Below are 21,532 nucleotides of genomic sequence, written 5' to 3'. Positions count from 1 at the left end.
TTTACTTCCTTTTTGGAAAAAAGCATGATTGTAATTGCAGTAAGTCTCTCATAGTTGGTGTCTGCTCAGAGGAAATGTCTCAACACTAGAGACAATCAAGAAGAAAATACGTGAGCAAACACGCATAGAGGCAGAAGCAGCAGCAGGAACATATCGGTACACGAAGGCTGTACATAAAGTACCTTCGGATCCTTGTTTCAAAGGCACTGCTTCCAAGAACAAAACCTTCATTTACATAAGGGATCATTTCACTTTTCTAAGAATATTGTTTTCTAAGAATAAGCATCATTATTATTAACAGCAATACTGAACAAGGGATTCAACTGAGAAAATATCAGACCTACCTTTTGTAAAAAATAGAAGAGTTTCAGATGAAATATAATTCAGGTACAGTCTGCTTATCAGAGTTATTGGAGTTACTGTTCCCTTTCTTCTCAGAAATTCCATGACCCAACAGCTGGATTCACCTTCTGAAGTTTTATTTTACTTCTAAACTGCAACCTATCTGCAAATGCACGTTCAAGCAACAGCAAGATCAGTTTTGACCTCTTACTCCTGTATGTTTGTCTCAGAATTGTTACCCCTCCAGTGACTAAGTGAAAGATTTTTGCCTTTGACTTTCCACTTGGTTAGCCTTAAGTCTTGCATCAAAGAAAACCCAGCAGTAGGACACATATAAAGTACACTGGCATACATGAAAATAATATCAACAAACATGTGCATCATGAATGGAAGATTCTAGAAGAAATCTCATATTCAACTCGGAGTAAAAAGCCCAAATATTTTCTCAAATAGAGTATCCTCTTTCTTGCTTTCCTTTTTAAATCTCGGTGTTATGATCTGACACATGCAGGGAGTGCTCCCTCTAGCAGTAACATATCAATTGAGCCAGCTCTCCGGTAGCATTTACCATGCTAAACTCTGTTTGTACCCTGTGCAAAATTTTCCCAAGGACTTTTTGCCATTAGCATTAACCTCACAGTTATTTGGATTCATGATGAACTGTATCTTCCCAAAAAAACCATTGTTAGCCTCTGTTTATACGAAACTCCATCTTATTTCTGCAGGTGGTACCAGAAAGAAGGCTTCAGGACAGCTTCTTTCAGGACAGTTTTTTCCCTTAAAGAAAAGAAACCTAGTGGCACATTTGCCACAACTTGTAAAGAAAACTAAAATGCAACCAAACGCATCATGGATTGACCACAGCCACAATACAGGGAACTGTTACAATCCGCAAACCGAGGCGTGCTTCCAACAGTTAGATGGAGCAGATGACCTCCTTTTTTCCAGCCCAAGTTATTCTGTGATTTTACAGACTTAACAGGTTACAAAACAACATCAGAGGAAATGATGACGGCCTGTGCTACAGCATGTGACTCTTCCTTTAGCTACAGGAAAGAAATTCCTTTGCTGGCGAATGCAGCAGTTTCATTCTTCACCTGAGCAAACTGCTACCTGGAGATGACCGGGCATCTACACTGAAGCGGTACAGACACGTTATTTCTTGGCCTGTTCTTATGAACTATATTAATTTTTTAATTTGCATCTTACCTTTTGCTTCTGTGTCTTTTGTATGAGTCATATGTTGAGAGCGCTGGTTTTATCTCATGAAAACAGATATTCTGCTTGACCTAAAATGCCTATTGCTCAATTATACAAGCACAATTAAATGCTTACGTGCAGAATTACTAAGTGTCATTTACTTCGGATCCTACTGTAACACAAAAGATTTTAACTTCAGAAATCGTTCCTCCTGGTGAGGCAAAAACCTGCGTTAATAAGCAATATGCAGATGATTCCCACTGCAGATAAACTTTATTTTCTCATTTTAACAGGTTAAAAAGAAGGGTTTTGGTGAGAGCGCATTATGACACGCAAATGCTGCTGGCAGAGCGGACAAGGCAGGCAGTGCTGCTGCTGCGTGGCTGTGACACCACTGCGCTGCCCCGCATCCACCTGAAAGCAAGAATTTGGCACGTGCCATTAAGATTTGTCTTGTAACTTCCTATCAAACTCTCCAGTGATGGAGTCTTTGCTTGATTTTTCTTAAAATCTCATTATTTCTGGAACATTTTGAAGAAAAACGCTTTTTTACGTAATTTTTGTTAAACTCAAAAGGAGCCTTATTTACCACAGCATGAGAACCTGGAATAAAATTATTACACCTCAAATTTTAATTGTCCAAGTACACATACAAAAATTAAGCAATTAAATATTTAAAAAGACATTTACTTTTTTCCCCACTTTAATAACCTGCAGAAGGATTCTCAAGGGTGGGTAAGAAGGGACCCCATGTGCAGCCACTGTGCTTCTAAGTCATCACTGATCTTACTTCAGATCTATCAAAACTACACCACAGAAAAACGTGAGAACCGCTGAATTAATGTGGTTTAGTGCACTAGCTCTTCAGACTTATTTGTAAGAGGGAAAGATCTCGCTCTCACTCTCTCTCATGTATACAGGCACACGTTTTAAAAAATTAAATGGACTAATTCTAAAAAAAAAACTGAACAGAAAGTTCTCAAAAGGAAAACTAAAATAACTTAAAAACAAAACTTAGAAGAGCTGAAATATCTTGGTACTTAGACCTAAGTGCTGTGCTGGACAAACTGCAAAGAATTGCTGTATGCTTACTTACATGTTTCAATTTTTGGACTGACAAATACATTTAAGCTTAATGAAAACAGTACAGAAACTTCAATGCAGGAAAACAGCTATTAAAAATTATCTGACAAGAAGTGACACTTCATCTGCATCCACAGTATTTAATTTGTTTGAATAATATAGTTACAGATAAACAGGTTCACTCCATATACAATTACCGATACCTTTTTTTAATACAGCTCATATTCCAGTACATCAACACTATTTTATTTACAAGGTATTTCTGTACATTAACATCTTTCTAAAGTCAGTGCATTGTCAATAAGTTTTATACAATAATTTACAAAGTGAATGTAGTTAATAGTTAACTTAATAAATTTACTACTAATTCATGAATTAATTTAATTTAAAAAATTAATTACAACCAATGTAACAAACACAGAAGATCAAATAACATTAGTAGATTGTGCTACCTGCTTAAATAAAACATTTTAACATAATTCAGTTGAAAATCTTTCACTTTTCATGGAGTTTGCAGAGGGAGGAGTAGACAAATGGGTATTGAAAAAGCTTCTAACCTAGAAATTCACAAGCCATGTTTGCTTTTCTTCAGTCTCAATGTTTAGACCACTTTAAAGATATAGGATAGGGAGCAACACTTTACGAGTAAGACAATACTTATTTTGGAACTGATCTGCTGTCCTCGAAGAGGCACAACCTCCAACAAAGGCAGGGAGGTTTTTGCCTGAGTAAAGACAGCAAGATCAGCTGATATCATTTCTTAAATGGATAAAACTCAGAACTTTCTGGAGATTATAAGCTTACTGATAGATTTGGCATTCTTGTAAAACACAGTAAAATGAATCCAAACATTTATTTCAGAGATCAACCATGTAAATATCAATTTTGTTAGTGAAGATACAAAATCTAAAGAATTTGGAAGATGACATATAACAAAATTAGTAAGCTTCTTAGACTCAGCTGAAGAACAAAAGGCCAAAAGAGTGAAACCTTTATCTTCATTCAGATATGCAAACAATTTAACACTGAAAATGTTTAAAGAAATGCCTACTCAAAAAATAATCACCTTTATTCCAGTCTCTGCTAAGACTTTGTCATGCTTTCCTTTGTGCAATAAGCCCGTTGACTTTGAAGAGCATGTTGCAAGGGCATGGAAAGCAATTCTGGATTAATTGCAAGTATATGCATATGCATAACCTGTTGCAAAAAAAGAAAATTTGAAAAGGCAACCAAATTTTGAAAAAAAGAGAAACCCATTAAATTATGAAACCAATAAAAAAAAAAATCCATCCATGAATGCTACGATAGCTACCTGACAGCCATAGCTTCTTATTTGTTTGAAATACACAGTGGATAATTCACAGCCATTCACTCCAGAGCCCTTACAACAACAAAAACAAACTATGTTTTTGAATTTAATTATACGAATTCTTAAAAGTGCAAATTTAAAAGCAACACCAGTCATGAAACATAAGCTCAAGCATCTTTCCTTCCAAAAGCTGGGAACATTTTGTGCAATGTGCACATTTTAAGACACCACACGTGTAATCACAACTACTCTCTCCAACCTGAAGTTTCTTCTTGAGGCATCTCAGAAGTTTGAGATAGCACTCTTCAGGCAGAAAAGCCATTCCTGAAACATGTTGATCTGCACAGCCAACACATGGAGAAAACACAATTATAATAAACCATTCAAGTGTAGAAATTAATCTCTTCTCAAATTACGATTTGGTTGTGCTCCCAACATACAGAAAGAAAGCAACTGACATACATTAGTGGTGGCAAAACTGGAAACTTCTCGTACTCTTGATGATAATTCTTTAAGTTTGTGCACTTTTCATTCTCTTGCTTTCCCTGTTTTGCCAATAAAATGCAATAAAACTGCAGGAAAAAGGAGGTAGCAATATCATGTTGCCCAAAGACAACACTACAATTTTTTTTTCCCCATTATCTTAAACCTAAAGAGAGCCTTAGGGGTTTGTTAGAACAGTTGGTAAACTCTACACTACTTTGTTTAGCTCTTATTTGGACTATTTAATTTAGCTCTTATTTGGTCCTAGTCGGCTTTCTCAAACCTTTTTATTTAAAGGCCAATGGCAGTATCAGCCTGATGTCTAACATCAGAAATGTTTAGAGCATGTAGTGAGATAACAGAACAAAACAATACTATCTTTATATTAACTGCTATTTAATTAGGGTTTTCTTTTTGTGCTTTCAGATCACAGGGTACAATAACTACACTTAGGTTATCTGCTTCAATATCATTTTTGCCAAATGTAAGTTTCAGGATGTTATCCCTCACATTCTCAAAACAGTCCATGGAAGATCATCTGCTTACTGTAAAACACAGTACTTCTTATAATCTGACTCAAAATCTTCATCCATGCTGCTTGTGTCTGCCATCTTTTTGCCGTCTATCTTTGGCAGAAATTGTGCATAGTCTACCCCCTGCTGCTCATAGAAAAGAATGTAGGCAGAGTCGGTGTCGATTTCATCGGGATGCAATTCCTGAGAAAGAGAAAAACATGGTCTGAAACATGCAATGGGACAATTGCATTACTGTCACTGAACTTAAAATACACACAATTGCCCTAGAAACAGTATTTTTAACTGGTTGTTTACAAGAAGAATCACATTTTCTGTCTCCATTATTATAGTTATCAGGCTCCATTATTTACTTGAAAAGTATGACAAATTTTAGTGATAAATGCAAGTACTTAGAAATGTCGGAACTTAGTTATTCAGTAATTGAATATAAAACTGCTAGCGTCATGAAGAAATATTCTTAGAATTCCATTTTTAGTAATTTTTCCATCTTTGTACAAAATAAGCATCTTTCCTTAACCATGGTAGCAGCTGATGAACAGATGTTAACTTGAAAAAAATCTCATGTACAATTTCAGTTAACAATTTTAATATTTTTCTGATTAAACTTTTGAGATGCTCATGATTTCAAAGGACAGTTCTGGCCAAATGTAAATTTCTTTGGCTCTAGGTAAGGAAGATTAAAATTATTTGCTACAAAAATAAATAATTTACCTTACAGCTACTGTCATTGTAGCAGTACCACTTGTTGTTCGGGTTTTTGGCATAAGTGACATAATGACCCCCTCCCATAATTCCTGAATGGCACTGAAGAAAATGAAGAAGAAAATAAATTCTGGATCAAACATCTGTAACTCAGAATTCACAGAGTAAATGATTCACAAATTCATGATCTTTAAGCGAGTGGCAATGGTTCATGACAATCTACGCATCTGGAGCGGACTAAGCTTACATACTCAAGCAGAAAAAATATTACGCAGAGATCTACTTTTCAGCTGTACTCAGTTTTAAGGCAAATTTATTTTTCTGACAATGGCTCTACTTTGTTCTCCTTCTCAATAGATCCCTACTTTCTGTAATGAAAACAATAGAGTAAATGCATTTAGACAAAACAACACCAAACAAAGATAGTTTACTTGCATAAAAAAAGTCAACTTACCGAAATTGCATATAGATTGTAAATTGGGTTAACACATACTTCTTCTCTTTGGTCATCTGTAATATCATCCTCGCTGTGGTTATCAATTTGACCGTTGATACTGCCATTACTATATGCATTCTGCTCGCAGATATATCCATTGGCTAGAGTCATCTCATTGTCCTGAGCAGTATATAGTTCACTCTGGCTACCACCCAAAATCTGCCCTCTAGTAAGAGCATCACTGTGATCAGAAGTAAACCTCTGTTCCTGGTCAGTACCGTTCTCTTTATTTGCATCCAAATTTTCTTTGCTACTTGACAGTTTGTTTTTACCCAGTTGTGGTAGCCGCAGACGCCCTTTACCTCTTCCTAAAGTCCTTGGGCTACTATTTGGGCTACTATTTTTGCTTGAAGGACAGCTGGTTCCACTTTTCCTCCCCAAAGATGGAGATGCTAAAACAGAAAACGTGGAGTACTAAGATCAGTAAACACATGGTGTAGACTTTTTAAAAAAAATTTTTTTTTAATAACCAAACATTAAAAAACAATGTTTCACTGCAACTAATAAGTAGTACATAAAACTATCTTTGCGCACACACATACATACACCTATAACTGAAATTTAACTCTTTTATGCATGAGCACATTCCTCACTCTGAGTAATTTTTTTTTCTTTTTTCTTTTTCTTTTCTTTTTTTTTTTTCAATGGTAAAGCTTCACTAAGCTTTCCAGGGCAAACAATAACAGAAATGATGTTTCAAAATAAATGCAGTACTTTGGCCAAAAAACATTCAGATTTTGTTCATAATATAAATAATTTTTTCCCCCCCTGCAAATATCAGTATTGACTGGAATTTTCCCTAATTATTACCCACCTTTGATATTATTCAAGACAGTAGTGTTAAGGGAGGATGGACTTCTGTTCATTATCTCCCCTTCTCCTGGTGTATAATTGATCTGCAGATCCATTTTTCTAGACTCCCCTTGGAGAGTCCGTGGTTCAGGAAGGCTGTCAACCTGGAGCGTTAGCTGCTTTCTTTGAAAATTACTTGGATCCCTTTGTACCAAAAAGGCACTTGGGTCAAAATTTTCTCTGGGAAATTTAACAATTTTCTGAGATTTTATCCAGCGACCATTTACGAACTGAAATCTTTTCAGGTGAATGATCTAAGGAGAAACACGTTAGAGAAAATTAAAGGAGGACAATTACATCACAGTGAGTAATTTCACTGTTTAAAAATAATTTTTCCTGAAACATACACATTTTGTCATATGTTACTATGAAACAGTAACAATGCTGTAATGTGACAATTTGGATTTTGGGATCAAGCTGGCAAGATATGGAACTAATATTTTCATGGGAAAATGATGGAAAAGGTTGCTTCAATTCAGTGATCAGCACTGTGTGTTTTGAATTAACACAACCAAATTTGAAAAGCGACAATTGCACATTTTACACAACCAGACAAAAGATCATGTTACCAGAAAGACCGCCTGAATTCAAATTCTATGTCAGAACAGATGACACTGAATGCAAACCACCACCATTTCCTGCAACGTATCAGCTAGAAAGATTCAAAAGGATTTGAGGTTTGTTTTATTCGCCTGCATTACAGAAATGCATGAAGCAAACTAAGCCAATGCCCCTCCTGAGACTGTGAACAAAAGCAAGTCTTATTCAGAACAAGGAGACATACCTAGCAATTCAAATTTGTGATCAATGTACTTTGGTTTTTTTGCTGTAGAGGAAAATTACACAAGATCATACCAAAATAGGGGGAAGTCTCCAAAGATCCAGCTTTTTGGTGGCCAAACAATGGGTCTTGCATTTGGAACAGTAGTACATCTCATCCTCCCCCAGTTCTTCCTCACTGGTGAAGGCTCTAAGACAACTATCCAGATTGATGGGCTCTGCTTGAGCTCGTCGGCTTTGTTCAACACTTTCATGTTCTTCTACAATCTAAAGCGAGATAAAGCTGTATCTGACTTGGAAACATATGCAAACTGCTCAGAGGAAGGCTCTATTCACAGTATCATACAAATAACATCATACAGTTATTTAGGATTAAAGATAAATAGATGCACTAAGTTTTAGCAGAAATTTTATTTCAGTTATGAAAATGCAGTACAAATAATGCACTGTCCTTATTCTTGGGTTCTGCTTACAAAATTATCCATAAAGCACAAGTTTATAGATTCAACTCACAAGTTCAAACAGCTATTCTAGATTAACTCAGCTATAGGCTTACCTTTAGATATATTCCGTTGACTCAATGAGGAATTAGGTTTACTCACATGTAAGCACTGGTGCGCTTCGAAAATTTATCAAATTAATATATTTTGTAATATATTGTGGAGGCTAGATCAAAAGCAACTCACAACAGACAGAAAATACACTGCTGTGGTTTCTTAAAAGCTTCCCTTCCACGTTATGGTCACGTAAGAGGTCTAACATTAAGACATTAATTTATCCAGAATGTACTGTTCAATGATTACTGACTAACAGAAAGTGGACCAAAAAAGCATCAAATAAAATAAATTAAAAAAATGAATAAAAATCAGTGAAATGGGTTGTACTTCAGAGCTATTAATGAACAACAAAGGGGTTGCGTTGAAATTTTACCCGTTCTTGTGACGTCTGGTAGCGCAGATGGAGTGCTGTTGGATCCCAGTCTACAGCAATGTAAGCATTCCCAACGCAAGCTCTATCTTCCGTGCACTCAATTTTACAGCCACGGCAAAATCTAAGTGAAAAAGTTAGACGTGGTAAGTAAACTGTCCACTAACTAAGTTTTACATTACTTCACACTCCAGTTCTGCTCCATATTTTGTAACATATGCACCCCCAAAGTTTCAGGCCTTGCCTTCAGTGTGAGAGAGGCATTTTTATGTAACAATAATCAGTGTCAGTTTGGTATTTTACTACAAAACTTTAACAGAGATGAGAAATTGAAGCTATTGGGTAAGCTCAACCATCTACCTGCATATAATGCTGACCAAGCCTGCCTACAACACCAAAAAACCCACAATGCTCTGTCTCCAGAAGTATTTTACAACACGATAGCTAATGTACTTTATTTATCTAGCTCTAACAGACCTTTTTTTAAATGAGTGCATGGTCTGAATACCTTCCAGCAAAGGTCTGGAATTCTCGTTAGCATGTCTTTGTTTAGGGAGAATTCCAAGCATGCTTCCAGGGTGAATTTCTTATTGTCCATTTTCGTTCTTGCTCTTCAAATGGCACAGGAACTAGTGCGGGTAGATGATTTACACCTAAAAGTTTGGTTTTGTATGAAACCCCCCAAATCATCCAAATATGTACACATATGCACCTGCATATATATATACACATGCACACAGAATATTGTAAGGGGTTAAGAGGTTTTTGGTAATCTCAAGTCTGTCTCCTAATTTAAAATTTCTGTGTCAGCAGAGCTTTCAACTCTCCAAGTCATAAAAGCTATACTACAGCAAAAGTCTGCCATGTGAAAATTTTGGTTAAGTTAGATTCTAGATTCTTATTGTTTGGTATTACCTCTGAAGTCTGAAACATATCACAAACTCATTACCATAAATCACCTTTCTGCTAGAGTGATTCCCTTCCTTAAATTAAAAAGGACAATTTACCTGTACCATGGACACCAAGCACAAGAATTTCCATCCTTCTGAACTACCCTTAGGGTGAATGGATACTGATACCCCATGCTGTCATCACTGAAACAGAAGAGAACACAACACGAAACATGAGCACTCAATTGCCTTCCTTCACCATGCTTGCCATTTTTACTTTAAGAACAACCCCCCCCCCAAAAAATTATAATTTTGATTAGATTAAGTTATTAAAACAAGACCTGCCTTTTCATCATCTAAATTTGTCAGATATAATTAATTATCAACCATTGGAAGAGAACAAATCAACCAATTTGTGTAAAGCCAACCTTTAAGTGCAGCTAGAAGGTATACTACATTTAACTGTATTAAAAAGGATTAGAAGTTATTTTTAATTATTGCCATTATTAAATTGCAGGACTTCCAAATAACTTCTTACAAAAATAACCCACTAAATGGAACCTGCAGGCAGAAAGCATTTGGGGTGAAAGCGTACACAGTTGTTCCTAAAGTTGTTGACATTTAAAACTTAATTATACATTAAAAAGCATATGTTCATTCAACAGAGGTATTATGAGAAGTCAAAACTGACGAAGATAGTCTTAAACCTCGTAAGCAAGTCTAAGCCACTGTATTACGTATTTCAAGCCAAAGACTGAGATGCCAAACTCACCAGTCTTGTGCGTGATTACTAGCTTCCTGAGGCGGGAGAGGACTAGCAAGCCTGGAAACCTGAATCCACACTGCATCATACAGGTCCTTCTTCCGTGTGTGAACTGTACAAGGAACAATTAGTGGCATTCCAAAGAGACTGGGACGATTCTTCTGAGATGAAAGAAAATATAATTCTGTCCGCATCTGCATATGTGGAATAAAAGAATGATTCAGATATAAGTACGCATTAACTCACGTCACCGTAATTACTAGGATGTTGACCTTGTTACTTATTTCAGGCTTTGGCAATTAAAATAAACCATTAATTCTATTAAAAGTACTCTATTTCAGCAATTTTTTCCGATATTAAATACTGTAAATTTTGATCACTGACTTGAAAACTGTTTTGTATTTTATGATACTATCACAACGTTATTTAGGCATTAGAGCACATCAACATAAATCTGTTTCAACAATGCACAATATTTTATATTTCATATGATGCACATTTCTTACTTTTCCCACCACATGGTAATATTGTAATGCAGCCACGCACCTAATGATGCTAATACCTATCCCAAAATGACCTCTACACTAGGCAAGCTCACGTTTGCTAGAAAACAAAAACCTTTACGTCTAAAGGAGCACTACAGAGTTGTGCACAACTTCTTCCAAGCAGACAAACTAACCTTCATGCTACATCTACCATTTAACATGCTGACTTAACGACACTAAGGTACAGCAAATGGTTACTACTTTGCATAAGTTTTATACAATTAACCCTTTCCATTGATAAGATTTTTGACAATGACAAGCATGGATTGCTGGAATAGCTTCCACAAACAACTTTTACTGGTTTTTAAGCTGTGTAACTAGCCGCTTGTAATGGCTCAAAAGCATTATACCAATCACCTAAGAGATTCTGCAAAATCTGAATCAAGATAACAGTGATAACAGTGGTTAGCGGCCACTTCTTGAGAGAATAGAGCAAAAAACCCTCATACAAACACACAGTAAAGAGTAAAGTTAAATGGTCTCCTGGCCCATATCCACCAGGCTCTAAATGTCAACAGACTCTAAAGTTTGGACACAGCCACGCAGAACGCGTGGCTATTTGAGGTGTTCAGTCATCCGGCTCTGACATTTAGAGTTCAACTTAACTACAGATGCTCTTACAAAGTGTAGTAATGCTAACAGAACGACCCAGGAATGTACTATATATCTTCACTCTGTTTCCATATAACATGTAAGGCTTTTCCACATAATGGGAAAGAAATGCATTTCTAGTAGCTCCTCTCATTAGATTTTTTTCTGCTCAAAGACCCTGGAACATTTAATCAGGGAGTTAGCAAATGCCCAAGTATGCATCTCAGCATTAAAGAACTGGGAAGCATGCCAGTAGTAGGGAAAGAAAAATACACCAACATTAGACATTACAATTTAAATTTACAAGAGTTGTGTTTCTGTAGAACTTGGCGCTCACTTAAGAGAGAAATATATTCATGCTCCCTGTTCTTAAGAAATAAAAATTAATTTATCATATGAACATTAAAAAAAGCCTCACTGACTTTCTTTCGAAGTGTGTTATGTGAACAATTTATAACAAATACAAAATCTACTAACCATTTTTCGGTGGACTGCAATTATATACCCTGTACATGGACTATCAGAAAGCAAGGGCACATGACCATTGAGAGTCCAGTTGGCAAGGTTACGTTCTGTTCCACATGGCACTACAGTATTTGGCATTCCATTTGGAATTAGGGCTGGTTTTGGAAGGTCCCCATTCATCATTATGTTGGGTGCTCCATTAGCTGATGGCCCAGTTGAGACATCTGTAGATAGACAATTACATTTTCAGTTATCTACAGGAACCAGAACTGATCACAAGATTTTTTTTTCCTTCCCATTCTGTTCAGTGCATTTAATGAAGTATCTTCTACTCTCCTTAAGACCAACATCTAACCTTTTATTTGCCTACAACTTTGCAAAATCAGAGCATGCAAGAGCAAAGAAAAACAGAGGTGTTTAAAACCCATAGATGAAACCACAAACAACAAAATCAGGCTTCCAATTTTTTATATGTCCTGCCTTAGAGCCAATCCACAAGTAATAAAATATTTTGCGTGTTTCTTGTGTCTTTAACTGAAGTAAGTATATAGCGATCTTCAGACTGCTATCCTGGGTATGATTCTAAAAAGGATCACAGACCACCAGTAGATACTGAGACTGCTCACAGCTTCTCTGTGGATAAGAACTCTTAACTTATTTGTCTTTTCTTTAATCCTCACTGTTTACTTATTACTAAAAAGTAAGGTTTTCTTTTGAATATCTCCAATACCTAAGCACTGTGCATTTTAAATGAACAGGAAAATAAATATGTTTCCTTTTACCTGTCTGCACAGGACTTGATGCTGACGTAGGGGATCCTGGAATTGGTATTTCAAATGCACACAAAAACCCACTCACTGATAACCGGACTTTCTGGTTGTCTTGAGGAAAGTTCTTCAGTAAAAAACAGCAGCAAGTTAGTCAGACATGTATATACTTCTATCTGTGACTCCAAACATGTTTTGTCCCTCTGAAAAAAGTGTATCTATCAGCTCATCTCTCCCCTGCCACCTGCTTTCTTACACCTTTCTAGAAGGTAAAAAGGGAGCCAACAAGCACACCCCTTTGCAGATCTCTGTGGCAAGACATGAGAGAGTTATTAATGGTACTCTAAAGACACTGAGGGCACCTAGTTTCAAGCAGTTTTAATCCTATTCAATGACAGCAAAAAAATATTATATATATATACACACATATATACATGCACACTAAAGCCAGTTATTACTTATGCCTCCAATGTCTTGACAGTGTTTAAACTCAAAGCACCCTAACTTGAGATTTACTACCTCAAGATGATTTTATCCTTTTTTTCCTAAAAATATTATTACTAATCAATTCAACTAAACTTCTGCAAGCTTCTACATCACTATTAATTTTGTTTACAAGTGGCTTATTTTGGTTCAGTTTACTTTGATTTTAAATCTATTTAAAGCAAGCCAAATTACAGTTTAAGAGTGTGAAATAAAAATTCATAGAGATACAACTAAGCTGACTTTTTTATCACATGTTCAGTTAAATTATTTCACAGTTCTTGTAGCCAAAGCTTTATGTCAAAAAGAATGAAGAAGTATACTGCTGTACACAAATAACAAACAAAAATACCAAAAATATGTTGCAGCAATGAAGAATTTTTTTTCTTCTTACCTTTATATTGGAGCTATGCACTTCTGCAAGTAGAATCTGTTCTGGTTTTAGCCCACAGAGTTCACTTAACTGTTTTTTCAAACCTGTATACTTTTCATCCATGTTCAATCTCAGGCCATATCGAACAGGAGTAGTACCATCTAATTTAATTACTTTAAAGGGTAAAAGAAACACACTGGTCAGCAAACCAGGAAAGTTTTAATGAGAATAATACATTACAGCTACTTACTTATTAGAAAGTATTTTTTTTCCCCACTTGAAGATATGATTTATTTAATTTTTTTTACCAGTCAATTTTCAAGGTGTGCATTTGAAATGTCAGAAGATCTCCTGCTGCATAGGCAGTAGAAAATGGTTTCAAAATTTGTTTCACTTTTTAATCATATTTCCTTTTGTCTCTTTTCCAAGAATACATACGTTCTTCATAGTATAGTTCATGACCCATAAAGTATTTTTTGGTTGTACACTCCCCCTAGCCCTTCTTTTTCACTCCAGGCAGATTTAGGAAAACCTCCACAACACAGTGAACTGAAGGAAAGTTCTCAGAATCTCCAGTTTAAATGTTTCTCTATTAAGTCCTTCAGTCAAGACTGAAAATGGGCCATCTATCCTCTGTTTTTAAAGGTTTTATTTTAGTTTAACTGTATTCCATCAAAAATTCTTGTACTCTATTACATTAAAATAGTTATACTATTTTTAAGTGTAAGTACTAACACAAACGAAATTTGGACGTTTTATAGCTGTTCTACATATACAATTTTTATTTTAGCAATGACAAGTTTATAGGGAGTTAAACACTACTACTCACCTGTAATTTCTAGGTGCATGTAGCTATCCATTGGCAAAGGCAAGGATAAAAAATTAAAAGGGTCAAATCTAACACTTATATGTCCACAAGTTTTACATTTTACTTGTGACTTCAGCTGCCCATGAAATAAATCTACGACAATGGATCTGTTTCTTCTCAGGTGGTTCTCCCAGGCCTAAAATGAAGTACAAAAAACCAATACAAAGTTAGAAGCTGAAGACTACTTGCTTGAACTACAGGAAGTAGGATATGCTGTAAGACCTCTGAAGTTTCATTGGCCTATGGAAGGCAAATTATTTCCATAGAAGTGGTTTACCAATTTCTAATAAAAAGGAAGTATTTAGTTTCAACACAAGTAAAGAAAAGTTATTTCAATTAACACAATAATCAAGGTATGACATCATTTAAAGTACTTCTGAAAGGATCATCAGATATCTTGAAATATTTTGATACTCCATAATTCTGAGGAGCTGTTCAAAATGATTGTGAAGTCTCATCATTACACCTTTATTATAACACTTAAAACTCATCTTCAGCTCAAAGGTGACATTGACTCCTTAAATCACAGATCTAACAAGCTCCAAAAGACAGTGCAGTCCTGAAAGAGTATTGTCACAGAAGCCTCATCAACAACTTAGCAGCTTAGAACTACAGGGGAAAAAAAAAAAAACAGCAAACAAACAAACCCCAAACCCCAAAATTTTAACCCATACCTCTGCTGCTACTTCCCAGTCTGGTCGACCATCACTGTCTTTCAGTTCAACATATGGCTTATCATGCACTCTGTTCAAATCCTCATGAAGACCATCCAAAAGAAAAGCCAGAAGCTCCTGTGAGTCTTGCTGTTGAAAGCCATTAAATCTTGGAGCATATTTTGCTATTGTCCACTATAAAAAAAGCCAGAAAGTTATTAAACCTAATGTAACAAAGGTTGTAACAATAAATGAAAATATCATAGACAAGATGCATGCTGTCAAAGAGCAAAAATTCAATTGCCAAGAGTTAAGGTAACCCCCTATACTTTCAGAACAAGACCATTTACAGGCAAATACATAATCTTTTGTCCCTAACAAGGGCTATAAAAGCCACATCTTAAACCACAACCTCTGATCCATATCAGGTAAGTCCTCTGACCTTACAACCACTGAACCATGATTATATTCCACAGAAAGCTGCTCAAGTCCTGACCACCAGGACTGATGAACTCTGGCTTCCTCCAGATGTGCATCTTGCCCCTGCACAGCCCCTTCCTGAACACCTCCCCTATGTTCCTTACAGGCAAGAAAGCAAATTCTGTGACCAGTTTGGAGTAACATACATGATGACTGACTGCCTGGGATATGGTCATTGGCTTCACAGCCAGCTTCTAACACATGAAAATATATGTCCAAGTTTCCTTCCCTTTCTCTAGGGGAGATACTGATTTGAGTCCCAGAACCATTACAATACAGGTTACATCAGGAAAAAGTGCATTAAAAGATTTCTGCTATTCAAAGAAATTCTGGCTCTCTACCTTTAAACAACACACATTACAGACTCACCCGTAGCTTTAATGGTGCTATGTTCTTCTGAGTTCCACTCCACAACTCCTGAACCAAATCCCCATAGCACTTGGCCATGTGTCCTTTCATTCCTATTGGATTTGTCCTAGGAATCATAAAGTAATTAATACCACACTAAAATTTAAACAAAATTCAAGCATGGGGATAAACAAGGAAGTGCAAAGGGTTCTTGCTGAACTGTTTTAACTCTCTCAGAAACAAAAAAGGTTATACTTTCATGTATCTAATCTAGTATCTGCTCTATAGCTGATGGTTGATAACACTGAACTTAAAAGGATTTATTCATACCATCTACTCCTGAAAGCTGAAACTCATTTTAAAGAAATGTTACAGCATCTAAAATGCCAATGGTCTCAAATAGAAAATTACCTGTTAAGCTCATAAAGATGTCTTCCTGAGATGAAATACCGTGTTAGAGGTTGTGTATTACTGACACACTGGATACTGGAGTTCATGAAACATGTGTTACCCAGATTGCTTAATCCAGTAGCACCCTTTTCAGTAGGAACTGAGAAAAAGAAAACAATTATACCAATTGTGCAGATGTGAAAAATTCAGTCATATATCAGTAAAGTTAAGAATATAACCTTTTCACAGTAACCAATTCAATTTAACCCGCTCCCAACTACAAGGCTACAGCTAGCAGATGCAACAGAGGACCAGCCTGTCCAAAATATCTGCTCTCTCAACTTTACTTAACAGAAATTGAGGTATTTTGTTGGATCTGATCCACTATGGACATCAGTACAATCCATACAAACTATTTTCAGGCAAATAATTATGGTACTGAAATTTCTGGATTAATTTGTTAAAATCTTTACTATTCCTTACCTTAAAACAAAAAAAGAACAAATCCAAGATAATAAACACAAAATCCAGAATTTGCTATGTACCATTTGCTACTGCTGCATCTGAACATCTACAAATTTATCTATCTATACATCCAACCCTCCCACATTTCCAGCATCTAATTGAATAAAACAGAAAGAGCGAGCAAAGCAGCACAGGCATAAAAGACCTCTTCCAAAGTTAAGAGCACTTATATTAAAAAGGATTGTTTCAACATAATATAGCCTCTTGGATTTTTCTTCTCATCGTAATTCAATTACTGTGCTGAAACACTTACCTTTATGTCTGTCTATTTTACTGCTGTTTGCTATAAAAGACATCTCTTCTGGCCAGCTCATGTCTTTGTTTCGAACTAGAAAGAGATATGGTATAAAGATTTTTTTAAAACTGTTTGTTACTTACTCCAGAGAGCTTATACAGCTGAAGAGGTTTAATTAACACTTTCTAATATTTGAGATTAGAAATTTGCTTATTTTTAGTTATTATTTTCGCTAGTTTTCATTTCAGTGTTTCCAAACATTACTGGAAATCATTCTAATACTGGCATCATTCCATCCATGCCAGTAACATCTTTAGAAAGCAGCTCTCTGATTTCTTTCCTGTTGGTTAAGAAGTTTTACCGTACTTATTCTAATACTTAATAAGGACCCCCAGATTTGAACAAATCTGTTTGCTTCATGAGCGATCACTAATATTTGTTGTTGGTACGAACCAACAAAAGATTCAATTGTATTTCAAAATAGGGACAAATTACATGTGTTTTGGGATAAAGCGGGACAAAAAAAGAAAAGCACTTATCTTGCATTGACACAAGCCATACAGCAAACTGGCTTAAGGAACTGAGCTAGCTGAAAAGAGGGAGTTATTTTTCACTAGATCACTTCTCACAGCCAGTTCCTCAGATAGGTGTCAAGTAGTTGTCCATGGTGAAGGCAGAGGAAGGGCAGACTGCTTCTTTCAGTTGCAGTGTTGACTTAATGCCAGTTTGTTTATTGAACTACAGCCTCAGGGTTCTGTTTCACCTGATACGGCAAGGTGCAGCCCCGCTCCCTACGTATAAATTCCCATTTCTTCTCTTGTGTCTAGTGATTAACGCAGATACACAATGAACTGCATCAGCCACTCTGCCAATTTTAGACTGATCAAATATGAGCTGAGCCACATTACAAAAAGGATGAGTCCATCTAGCACACCAACCTAAGGTGTAATACAAAGCTACGCTAAGTGAAACTTGTATAGAACCAATGCAAGATTTCTATATAGCCTTTGTGATGTAAGGACAACAGCAGAGTGGATTAACTATGTACACTTCTGTTTTTCCTATTAAAAAATTAGCCAAAAAGGTCAAATTAGTTGAAAACTCAGCTGATCTGTGCACCCTGATACCTTCGACAAAGGCTTAATGTATTTGTGACTGATAGCACTACCTAGCGCAGTAGCATATGGCAAGAGGATGAGACACAATAGACATAAATTGAAACAAGAAAGGTTGAGACTATTTATGACACCTTTCCACCACGACAAGACTCAGCCAAGCAGTCAAGTCCAAATGTGTTAGGTTCTCTCCAGATGTGAAAATAAAAGCAGCTTGTAATGAAAATATTAGAAATGAACCTGACATGGACTGAAGCATACGCTTTTCTTCACCTTTTGCTTTGTCAGTAAGAATATGTTCATGCAAATATTGTAACCTAAACTCTTGTAAAATTAGTGAACCCCCCCCCCCCCCCCCGATAACAAAAAAGCCTCAGATGCCTCACCCCGCTTTTGTTAAATATCTGGTATTTTAGTTATTACTGTAGGGGTGGTGGATTATTTGAAGCTTTGGTATTTCTTCCTGTATTTCTTTCAATACATGCATATATAGAGACAGATATCTATTTACACATACTCTTCCTTCTCAAAACATTTCCAAAAATAAAATATTTGGGCAGTAGGCCTATATATTTGTGTAGTTTGGGCAATTACAGAAATTGGTACTACACGCAATATATTAACCATACCTATACTCATATAAAACTATTCATTTTTAGTGTGTAAACAAATTATAAGCCCTTTTTATACCTTCTATTACTAAATGCTGCTCATCTTGGATTTTAAGATACTCCAGTCTGTGATCTTCATCATCCAGCAAAGTAAGATAGTTCTGCAGGAGAAAAAAATACTTCATACAGTTATTACTTCTAGATTTAAAACTCTCTGAGGATATTTTAATCTCGAAGCAATGAAAGTAAAACTCACAAAAATGAGAGCACCAGTTTCCTACCTATGTTAATTAAATACAGTAGTTCACTAATCTCCAGAAGCATCTAGTTCAATGCTTTAATTTTATGTGGTATTTCCTTAGAATGAGAGAATTACATGCACTTAATGATTTGGAGGAATACATTCTGCTTGTTCATTGTGATTTGTTCACATACACACTTGAAAAAGATTCTGGATGGCATGTCAATGAAAGACTATATTTTTATTTCTATTTAAAACAGTTTCTATAAAACTTCATCAAGCCTTGTAACAGGTCAACTAATTGCCAATTTTTAAATACATCACAGGATAATTAAATGTTTATCAAGATAAGTTTTCTGGGACTTTAACACCAAAATCTAAATTTCACTGCTTGCAGTGCACAGAAAACTCTAGAAAGCAAGTGGCAAGAGTTTTCCAACCTGAGTGGTTAAACTGTAAAGGAAACTTACATCCTCTATTTTATTATTTTTCTGTGCATGTGTATTTAATAGTTTCTAGAAAATAGTAAGATATACAATATCCAATAGCTGATTAAAAAAAAAAAAAAAAAAGGAAAAAAGACCAACATTACCTCACTATTGTATAACCAGAGGCGCATATCTTCTTCTTTTATACGTAGCCTCTGGGAGAGATATTCATGTATCTCTTTAATTGTTTGCATACGACTAAAGCAGCCGGTGTAAGCCAACACTCTTTTTAAAGGAGCATTTGGTGAAGGTACATTCCCTGGATTCACAATCATAAGAAAAGAGCAAAAGATAATGTATATATCCACAGGCCAACTGAAATCAGATCAATAAACTTATACACTGCATATACTATAAGTACTTTTGTGAAAAAGAAGTACACAGTTCTACTGCTTTTGTTTATGGATAAAATAATGAGTTAGATTGAAAGCTAGTTGTTACTAACCCTTTGGGACAACAAACTTGCTATCACAAAACAGATAAATTTACCTCCCTTCTTACCAAAACCTAGTAGAAAATTGCTCCCCTAAGATTCTTGTAGGAAATAAATAATTTAAAAGAACTTTTCAAAGACTGGACTATTCTTTTTTTCTCTTGAAGACAGAGTATCAGAGACAATGGTAATTTTCAAAATAAAGGAATTCAAAATCTCATGAGAATTTTCTTTTTGAGAGAACACTTGAAGTAAAAAATAAGTTCAAACAAATCAGTCTGACTATTCTTGGAAGTAGCATGACTTTGCTTCAGCTCTTCTATGGAGATGAATGCTGATCTGTGAAGATGAAATCAGCTTGGCAGTTTCACAATAAAAGTATTCTTCATAACTAAATTCCTCAGCACACATTCTGTGAAGACACCTAGGATTTTCACCAGAATTTCTCAACAATCTCACATTTGCAACACAAATTAATTCCACCAGTCGAGATTGTTGCTCTTTTCTGTAATATCAGCTCATCTTTAAACAACACATTTGCACAAGAGATGAGACCAACTTTACATGCTTTATTTTTGCGCTTCTTTAGTTTAACCTTAGGAAGTTCCCCACTCCTCACAGAGACAGGTCTGTAACATATTCATGAAAAGCTTTTATTATACAGCCAAACCCAACTGGGCAACTGCATTACTTAAGTAACCAGAGAAGCAACATTGTTCTACTTTCACTGTCAAAAGACTGAAATAAAATAAATAGTACCGTATGAAAAGATGCAATATTACATGCAGTTTGCCAAGAGAGTAGAACTATACTGTAATCATCTTGTAAGTCAGCAAAGCATCAGTTTTGCTTCAGTATACCAAGCAAAGTACTCATTTTTGGGGAAGAAAACAAAAAAGCATTTTCTGAGACTAGGGATCAGAGGATTAGTTGTAAGATTACAGCAAGAAAGCGTATTTGAAAACTCAAAAAGATTAATAAATGATTGGACAAATAAATTAGTGCAGAGCAAAATAATTCCAAATCAAGATCAAATTTGGCACATCAGAAGATTCTCTTTATTTGAATTTGGGCATTTTAGGATGTCCAAACAAAGCAGTTTCCATTTTAGTCAAGTAGGAAAAATGAATTTGGGTAGCAGGCAGTTTCTGTAGCGGAACTTGATCAAGCAGGCAGCCGCTATCTACACGTTAAGTTTTAGATTCTACCAAAGCAGTGAAAAATTGAGCATCTGCATAAGATTTTTAAACACAAGCTAACACTAGCAAGGCTAAAAGATTTAATTTTCAGTAGTCAGGTGAGCCCATTTCTGGACATATGTTACTGTGGATGTGTATCTATATCTGTGTGTATCCAAATGCACATGCATGTGAACATCAGGTATTTCTTCAAACCTATTGTGCAACGCAAGTATGCAACTGTGCGTACAAACTGGTAACTGAAAACAAATCCTGCAACACTTTTCAGATAAAATGTGAAGCTGCAATCTAAAGATTATTCTTATAGCCCATTATTTTTACAATCTTTTGGTGAGCATTACCCACCACAATTATGGCAT

The 21,532-nt window shown here is 35.7% G+C and overlaps 1 protein-coding gene across 1 annotated transcript in view; it reads right to left on the bottom strand.

Moving 5' to 3' along the window:
• Nucleotides 1–3,905: 3,905 nt before the first annotated feature.
• USP32 (ubiquitin specific peptidase 32) overlaps nucleotides 3,906–21,532 on the bottom strand; it is a 77,006-nt gene continuing 59,379 nt past the window's right edge. The window contains exons 19-36 of the mRNA XM_010573959.1: nucleotides 19,646–19,800; nucleotides 18,892–18,973; nucleotides 17,105–17,179; nucleotides 16,348–16,486; nucleotides 15,958–16,063; nucleotides 15,130–15,303; nucleotides 14,417–14,591; nucleotides 13,609–13,760; nucleotides 12,747–12,858; nucleotides 11,977–12,188; nucleotides 10,373–10,557; nucleotides 9,718–9,804; nucleotides 8,714–8,834; nucleotides 7,859–8,050; nucleotides 6,966–7,257; nucleotides 6,110–6,543; nucleotides 5,665–5,757; nucleotides 3,906–5,133 (exon numbers count right to left, since the gene is read on the bottom strand). Of these exons, the coding sequence (XP_010572261.1) occupies nucleotides 4,960–5,133; nucleotides 5,665–5,757; nucleotides 6,110–6,543; nucleotides 6,966–7,257; nucleotides 7,859–8,050; nucleotides 8,714–8,834; nucleotides 9,718–9,804; nucleotides 10,373–10,557; nucleotides 11,977–12,188; nucleotides 12,747–12,858; nucleotides 13,609–13,760; nucleotides 14,417–14,591; nucleotides 15,130–15,303; nucleotides 15,958–16,063; nucleotides 16,348–16,486; nucleotides 17,105–17,179; nucleotides 18,892–18,973; nucleotides 19,646–19,800 (2,960 nt within the window). The 3' untranslated portion in view covers nucleotides 3,906–4,959. The remainder of the gene's footprint in view (nucleotides 5,134–5,664; nucleotides 5,758–6,109; nucleotides 6,544–6,965; nucleotides 7,258–7,858; nucleotides 8,051–8,713; nucleotides 8,835–9,717; nucleotides 9,805–10,372; nucleotides 10,558–11,976; nucleotides 12,189–12,746; nucleotides 12,859–13,608; nucleotides 13,761–14,416; nucleotides 14,592–15,129; nucleotides 15,304–15,957; nucleotides 16,064–16,347; nucleotides 16,487–17,104; nucleotides 17,180–18,891; nucleotides 18,974–19,645; nucleotides 19,801–21,532) is intronic.

The sequence above is a fragment of the Haliaeetus leucocephalus genome, unplaced genomic scaffold, assembly GCF_000737465.1.
Source record: "Haliaeetus leucocephalus isolate CR32 unplaced genomic scaffold, Haliaeetus_leucocephalus-4.0 Scaffold395, whole genome shotgun sequence".
NCBI lineage: Eukaryota > Metazoa > Chordata > Aves > Accipitriformes > Accipitridae > Haliaeetus > Haliaeetus leucocephalus.
Note: the sequence above shows the minus strand (reverse complement) of the source record. Positions and strands in the feature narration are given on the sequence as shown.